An 8,381-nucleotide genomic window follows, 5' to 3' on the forward strand; every position below is an offset into this window, starting at 1 on the left:
ACAGCACCCCCCGCGACCCCGAACGGGAATAAGCGGCAGAAAATGAATGAATGAATGAATGAATAAGATCATATGGACAGCCATAAGTGTTTACATTTTGCTTTTTATTTATTATTTTACTTATTTTTTTGTCTGGTTTTGTATTTGATGTGTATCATTCCGTGAGGTGTATATTATTATTATTTTATCTGTGTGGTTTATACTTTATGAAGTTTTGCACTTGTTGTGTTTTTCTTGTGTTTTTTTTTTTATTATTGTTTCATTACATTTGGATATATGTGTCGGTTTAAATGATATCCATGAAGTAAGATAATGTATTATGTCAAAGTGGGCAGGAAATTATAAGATTTTCTTCATCCTGCTCCTTCGCAGGCATTGTTGTGTGAATTTAAATTGTATAATTTAGGTATAATTGTGTATCGTTCAAAATGCACATCAATGAAGGAGATAAATAAAAAAAATGAAATTAAATGAAATGTTACAGCAAGCGAGTCTGTTTTTTTTTCCAAATGCATCATGGGAAACTTGCCTCCAAACGCGCTCTTATTTTCTTTCGCCTTTTTTCCCCTCCCTTCATTTTGTTGCGAGAACAACGCGTAAGAAGACTCAAGAAATTAAACCCCAATTTAAAGCTCACATTTCCCACTAAGTTTCCGAAGGTAAGTGTCATATTTTCACTAAAACGTCAATGTGTCGTTTAGTGCGGTTCATGTTTTCGGATGGATGAGTTTTTTAGTTGATTTTCGATGGAAAAAGAAAAGGCGATCAGTCGAGCCTTTATCTTCCTGCTCGGCCAGAAACCTGAAAAACACGCGCGTCTGCTCCACTTTAACTTGGAAAAGCGCCTCGAGTTAGGGGTCATCTGACAAAATATTGTCCACTAAGCGAATCCCTAACATGTCTGGCGTCGTCTACAAAAAAAACATTCCACTTTAATACTGTGTATTTTACACAATTCGACGTTATTAACAGCAGCGACGCGATCGCCGGAGCGAGTTTTCTTTCCCGTTTCGGTCCTTCATGCCAGTAACCAGCCATTCTATTCGGGTGTGTTCGTTTCTGCAGACGGGACATCCGAAAGGGGCGGTGTGGCTTGGTTTTCTTCAAAAATAGCTCATTCTGAATTGGAAAATCTACGCTAGTGCTTGACAGGGACGATGTGTACATCGAAACGAGCACACCCTCGTCTGTGCGCAATGGGCGGGGTTTCCTCAGTCCTCTCATCATTGGTTGAAAGGTCCACAACAGGCCTCAAGCTCTCTGCTGATTGGACGCCTGCCTTGTCATTTATGACGAGGCAAGTCGTTGTCTAAAACAGTCGCTGAAACTCAAAACATACGTTTCATAAAGCGCAAAAACGTAATCTGAGAAGTAACTTTTTTACTCCTGTGTGAACAACTACCTTTTATATCATTTCATTATTTTATAACCTCCATATCAACCAAATCAATAATACACACGTTTAAAGTTGTTTTTATTGATATTAACTAATTATCCTTCTTTATTCTCAGCTCTGATCCTAAGTAGCAATGGCCCGTACAAAGCAGACCGCTCGTAAATCCACTGGAGGTAAAGCTCCACGTAAGCAGCTGGCCACAAAGGCTGCCCGCAAGAGTGCACCTTCCACTGGGGGTGTGAAGAAGCCCCATCGCTACAGGTGAGAGCCTGGCAAGAACATGCACCCATCTGATTTCCTCGCCATTTATTACTATATAATGGTGTTTACATTTCATTATGACGTATACCAGGGGTGCCCACACTTTTTCTGCAGGCGAGTTACTTTTCAGTTGACCAAATCGAGGGGATCTACCTCATTCATATATATCATTTATATTTGTTTACAAGTTAAATGTGTTTACTGATTATACAAGCATGTGTAACACATATAGATGTCTTTCTTTCATGAAGACAAGAAAATAAGTTGGTGTATTACCTGATTCTGATGACTTGTATTGATTGGAATCAGACAGTATATGATAACGCCCACCTTTTCGAGTGGAGTTGAAAAAAAGTCCTCCTTTCTGTACAATACCACATGAAAGTGGTTGGTTTTTGGCATCTAATTTATCCAGCTTCCATACACTTTACAAGAAAAACATTGGCAAATTCCGTAGCTTGCTGGATTGACATTCACGGCACCCGAAGGTCTTGTGAGATGACGCTGGCTGCTGCGAGATCATTATTACTAAAAAAATGACCGAGAGGAAGGCGAAAAACACTTATTATTTCAACAGACTCTAGCGCTGTCAAAAGCCTAAAGACCGACTGCACATTTCCTATCTTCACAATAAGAGCCCTGCTTCATGCTGCCTGCGCTAACAAAATAAAGAGTCTCGGAAAGCTTTCCGAGCGATCGCTTGTGCACGCCAGCTTTCCGAGACTCGTTATTTTGTTAGCGCAGGCAGCATGAAGCAGGGCTCTTATTGTGAAGATAGGAAATGTGCAGTCGGTCTTTAGGCTTTTGACGGCAGGTACGGCGCGAGAGTCTGTTGAATTAAAAAGTGTTTCTCGCCTTCCTCTCTGTAATTTTTTCTTAATAATGATCTCGCAGCAGCCAGCGTCATCTCACAAGACCCTCGGGTGCCGTGAATGTCAATCAAGTGACGTCTTGGTAATGATTGATGATCGCTTATTTTTAGGTCTATTTTTTTAAAAGCCTGGCTGGTGATCGACTGACACACTCCCCGCGGTCGACCGGTAGCTCGCGATCGACGTAATGGGCACCTCTGACGTATACTATTGCAGTCACTGACCAAGCAACATTGTGTCATCTTGTGTATTAAAATGCACAGTGAAGAATGATGACAATAAAAAATTGCTTGAACATGATCCTTTTTATGAAGCCCACAAAAAAGTTGCATCAATTAAGCACTTCCAGGGTTTGTGTATGTTTTGGTCATTGTATTTTTGTGTCATGGACGGAGAATGAAATACAGACATTGATTGGTATTTTGTATCTTATTATTTGTATTTATTACAATTACATTTTATAGTTCATCTAGCAGTAAGGAAAAAAAACTGACCAAAACAGATGTTTTGTGATATCCCAACACTGTAAGTTTGTATGTATGTGTGTGTGTATATATATATTTTTTGTATACATGTACATGTGTGTTTGTGTGTGTGTATATATATATATATATATATATATATATATATATATATATATATATATATATATATATATATGTGTGTATGTATATTTATATATATATATATGTGTATATACAAATGTGTTTGTATGTGTGTATATATATATATATATATATATATATATATATATATATATATATATATATAAACCCCGTTTCCATATGAGATGGAAAATTGTGTTGGATGTAAATATAAACGGAATACAATGATTTGCAAATTATTTTCATCCCATATTCAATTGAATGCACTACAAAAACAAGAAATTTGATGTTCAAACTCATAAACTTTATTTAATTTTGCAAATAATAATTAACTTAGAATTACATGGCTGCAACATGGGAAAGGATATGTTCACCACTGTGTTACATCACCTTTTCTTTTAACAACACTCAATAAACGTTTGGGAACTGAGGAAACTAATTGTTGAAGCTTTGAAAGTGGAATTATTTCCCATTCTTGTTTTATGTCGAGCTTCAGTCTTTCAACTGTCCGGGATCTCCGCTGTCGTATTGTACCCTTCATAATGTGCCACACATTTTTGATGGGAGACAGGTCTGGACTGCAGCCAGGCCAGGAAAATACCAGCACTCTTTTTTTAAAAAGCCACGCTGTTGTAACACTTGTCTTGCTGAAATAAGCAGGGGCGTTCATGATAACGTTGCTTGGAAGACAACATATGTTGTTCCAAAACCTGTGTGGACCATTCAGCATTATTGGTGCCTTCACAGATGTGTAAGATACTCATGCCTTAGGCATCAATACACCCCCATACCATCACAGATGCTGGCTTTTGAACTTTGCGCCTACAACAATCCAAATGGTTATTTTCCTCTTTGTTTGGAGGACACCATGTCCTCTGTTTCCAAATATAATTTGAAATGTGGACTCGTCAGACCACAGAACACATTTCCACTTTGCATCAGTCCATCTTACATGAGCTCGGGCCCAGAGAAGCCGGCGACGTTTCAGGATATTGTTGATATATGGGTTTGGCTTTGCATAGTAGAATTTTAACTTCCACGTACAGACGTAGCGACCAACTGTAGTTACTGACAGTGGTTTTATGAAGTGTTCCTGCGCTCACGTGGTGATATCCTTTACACACTGATGTCGGTTTTTGATGCGGTACCACCTGAGGGATCAAAAGTCCGTAACATCATCGCTTACGTGCAGTGATTTCTCCAGATTCTCAGAACTTTTTGATGATTTTACGGACCGCAGATGGTAAAATCCCTAAATTCCTTGCAATAGCTCTTTGAGAAATGTTGTTTTAAAACTGTTCGACAATTAACCTACAAAGTGGTGACCCTCGCCCCATCCTTTTTTGTGAATTACTTAGCATTTCATGGAAGCTGATTTTATACCCAATCATGGCACCCAAATGTTCCCAATAAGCCTGCACACCTGTGGGATGTTCCCTACAAGTGTTTGATGAGCATTCCTCAACTTTATCAGTATTTATTGCCACTTTTCTCAACTTGTTTGTCAAGTGTTGCTGGCATTAAATTCTAAAGTTAATGATTATTTGCAAAAAAAAAAATGTTTATCAGTTTGAACATCAAATATGTTGTCTTTGTAGCATATTCAACTGAATATGGGTCGAAAAGGATTTGCAAATCATTTTATTCCGTTTATATTTACATCTAACACAATTTCCCAACTCATATGGAAACGGGGTTTCACACATATATATACATATATGTGTATATGTATGTATGTATGTATATATAAACATGTGTGTGAGTGTAAGTCAAGTCAAGTACAAGTCCAAAATTCACAATAAAACAGAAAACTTTAAATCTCCTGTCTTCTCAAGGCCTGGTACTGTGGCTCTGCGTGAGATCCGTCGTTACCAGAAGTCCACTGAGCTTCTGATTCGCAAGCTGCCCTTCCAGCGCCTGGTGAGAGAAATTGCACAGGACTTCAAGACGGATCTGCGTTTCCAGAGCGCAGCCATTGGAGCTCTGCAGGTACGCGTCACTCACAGCTGATTAGGTAAATAACGTAGTCAAAGTAATCTCAATAAAATGCATCAATGTATACATCCATCTTTAGGAGGCGAGTGAGGCGTACCTGGTGGGTCTGTTTGAGGACACCAACCTGTGTGCCATCCATGCCAAGCGTGTCACCATCATGCCCAAAGACATCCAGCTGGCCCGTCGCATCCGCGGGGAGCGTGCTTAAATGTTGTTTTCTCTCTTTATCAAACGATACCCTCGACCCTCCCCTTCACCTTCCTTTCCTTCTTACAGGTAGTTAGTTTGAGGTTCTCTATATATCATGACTGTGATAACCATGTGTGATTATGTCTTCTTTGGTGCTACAAGTAGAAAAGTTTCTTCAGATATATAGTCACGTATGTTTGAAACTTGTACACTCCTCACTTTAGCTACTGCTTGAGTTAAGTGTTTTTGCTAGCAATGAGTAGTGTGTAATCTGGAATGAGCGTAGGATTTAGAATTAAGACATTTTCATATTAGACACATTCATTGATATAATGGCTCTTCTGTTCCTTCCTGCAAATTATTTTGGGTTTGTTTTTAAATATACAATTATTATAAACATTAAGTTCTCTTTTTTTTCTGCAACAGTGGTGTAATACTGTTTAATATCGGGATCTGACTGCTTTATTCTGGTTGTCAATTTCAAATGTCATTGCACTGTAATGACTGCATGGTTTCACACTTAAAAACGGCATAAATGTAGCAAACTTGATTATTATACTCTGATTTTCGCCGTGTTATGTCCGAGTAATGTTATGAATTTTTGTTTCTCTCTCAGGTGGCTAACCTATTTTTTTCTACTGTGTTTTTTTTAATTTTATTTTATTGGTGTTTTTGGTCATTTTGAAGGCTAAAACATTTGTACTCCAAAAATTCACATACAGACATAAATAAATTCTTGTGGTGAAATTGAGTGATTCAAATTGCTCATTATTGACCATATGAAGTTAATAATGACGCCACAATTATATAAAAATAACTAAAATAATTACACTAACAAAAATAAAACGTCAAATTCTTGAGGTTTTAAACCAATAAAGTCCAAAGGAAATGGTATGGTTGTCATTTTTGGATAGCGATTGCGTAAATACATGCAATTAGCTAAACTTAGAAGTAGACCGAATGTGAAATAAATTTGTAATACACCTGAAACATTTGTGACAGTAATATTTATTTAAAGAATATTAATAGATTTTTTTCAGTCGTTTGGCTGTTTTTATCAGCTATACTTTAATGCAGTGGTTCTCAAATGGGGGTACGCGAAGGTATGCCAAGGGTTACGTGCGATTTTTTTTAAATATTCTAAAAGTAGCAACAATTCAAAAATCCTTTATAAATATATTTATTGAATAATACGTCAACAAAATATGAATGTAAGTTCATAAACTGTGAAAACAAAAATACAACAATGCAATATTCAGGGTTTGACAGCTAGATTTTTTGTGGACATGTTCCATAAATATTGATGTTAAAGGTTTATTTTTTTTGTGAAGAAATGTTTAGGATTAAATTCATGAATCCAGATGGATCTCTATTACAATCCCCAAAGAGGGCACTTTTAGTTGATGATTATTTCTATGTGTAGAAATCTTTATAATTGAATCACTTGTTTATTTTTTAACAAGTTTTTAGTTATTTTTATATTGTTTTTTCCAAATACTTCAAAAAAGACCACTACAAATGAGCAATATTTTGCACTGTTATACAATTTAATAAATTAGAAACTGATGACATAGTGCTGTATTTTACTACTTTATCTCTTTTTTTCAACCAAAAATGTTTTGCTCTCATTAGGGGGTACTTGAATTTAAAAAATGCTCACAGGGGGTACATTACTGAAAATAGGTTGAGAACCACTGCTTTAATGTAATGAAGTATCAATTAATAACCAGAAGTCAAGTCACACAGGTGTAAAGTTAAAGACATTGCCCTAACACCTAATTTAGTCAAAGCAGCAAACACCATGTCACTAAACAAAACATATTAAATGGACATTTGTGACACTAACATTATTAGAAAATTTATGGAAAATATTTATTTTAGGGCTTCACGGTGGCAGAGGGGTTAGTGCGTCTGCCTCACAATACGAAGGTCCTGCAGTCCTGGGTTCAAATCCAGGCTCGGGATCTTTCTGTGTGGAGTTTGCATGTTCTCCCCGTGAATGCGTGGGTTCCCTTCGGGTACTCCGGCTTCCTCCCACTTCCAAAGACATGCACCTGGGGATAGGTTGATTGGCAACACTAAATTGGCCCTAGTGTGTGAATGTGAGTGTGAATGTTGTCTATCTGTGTTGGCCCTGCGATGAGGTAGCGACTTGTCCAGGGTGTACCCCGCCTTCTGCCCGATTGTAGCTGAGATAGGCGCCAGCGACCCCGAAAGGGAATAAGCGGTAGAAAATGGATGGAGGGATGGATATTTATTTTAGTCGTTTGGCTGTTCGTATCAGCTATACTCTGGTTCTCAACCTTTTTTCAGTGATGTACCCCCTGTGAACATTTTTTTAATTCAAGTACCCCCTAATCAGAGCAAGGCATTTTTGTTTGGAAAAAAAGAGATAAAGAAGTAAAATACAGCACTATGTCATCAGTTTCTGATTTATTAAATTGTATAACAGTGCAAAATATTGCTCATTTGTAGTGGTCTTTCTTGAATTGCCGCAGGGCATATAGTATGCGCCTGCCTTGAATTACTGCCAGGTCAAACTCGCTTCGCGAAATAATTAGCGCATGCTTAGTATTACCGCCGGGTCAAACTCGTGACATCACAAGTGACACTTCCCCTGTCATCGTTTTCAAAATGGAGGAGGCTGATTTCAATACCGGTAATTTGAAATCGCATAAAGGGAAGAAAATTAAGAGCTATTCAGTAGAATTTAAGGTCCAAGTTTACATCACACTCTATTTTTTACTGCATGCCTTTGGTAAGTGCTGGAGTGAGAAGAGGTTTTAAATTAATTAGCGCCCCGGCGGCAACTAAAGGAAATACGGTATCTCACGTACCCCTTGGCATACCTTCAAGTCCCCCCAAGGGTACGCGTACCTCAATTTGAGAACCACTGCTCTGATGTATCAACAAGTATCGATTAATAACCGGAAGTCAAGTCACACTAGTGTTAAAGTTAAAAACATTACCCTGACACTTAATTTAGTCAGAGCAACAAGCACCATGTCACTGAAAACAAAAAATAACAAGCGGCCAATTTCATAATTTAAAAGAACCACAACA

At 37.7% G+C, this 8,381-nt stretch overlaps 1 protein-coding gene across 1 annotated transcript; it reads left to right on the forward strand.

The window, feature by feature from the left end:
• The first annotated feature begins 497 nt into the window (after positions 1-497).
• LOC133564535 (histone H3.3A) lies at positions 498-6,069 on the forward strand. The gene is made up of 4 exons (XM_061918905.1): positions 498-659; positions 1,512-1,657; positions 4,970-5,123; positions 5,209-6,069. The coding sequence occupies exons 2-4, from the start codon at positions 1,530-1,532 to the stop codon at positions 5,335-5,337; spliced, it is 411 nt and encodes a 136-aa protein (XP_061774889.1). The 5' UTR covers positions 498-659; positions 1,512-1,529; the 3' UTR covers positions 5,338-6,069.
• The last annotated feature ends 2,312 nt before the right edge of the window (positions 6,070-8,381 follow it).

The sequence above is a fragment of the Nerophis ophidion genome, linkage group LG13 (genome assembly GCF_033978795.1).
Source record: "Nerophis ophidion isolate RoL-2023_Sa linkage group LG13, RoL_Noph_v1.0, whole genome shotgun sequence".
NCBI classification, from domain to species: domain Eukaryota; kingdom Metazoa; phylum Chordata; class Actinopteri; order Syngnathiformes; family Syngnathidae; genus Nerophis; species Nerophis ophidion.

What these genes read in the sequence shown, in the direction of transcription:
- LOC133564535 (XM_061918905.1), top strand. Translation starts at nt 1,530, where the DNA reads ATGGCCCGTACAAAGCAGACCGCTCGTAAATCCACTGGAGGTAAAGCT. An exon ending in AAGAAGCCCCATCGCTACAG is followed by an intron (nt 1,658 to 4,969) that starts GTGAGAGCCTGG and finishes TGTCTTCTCAAG; the next exon opens with GCCTGGTACTGTGGCTCTGC. An exon ending in CAGCCATTGGAGCTCTGCAG is followed by an intron (nt 5,124 to 5,208) that starts GTACGCGTCACT and finishes ATCCATCTTTAG; the next exon opens with GAGGCGAGTGAGGCGTACCT.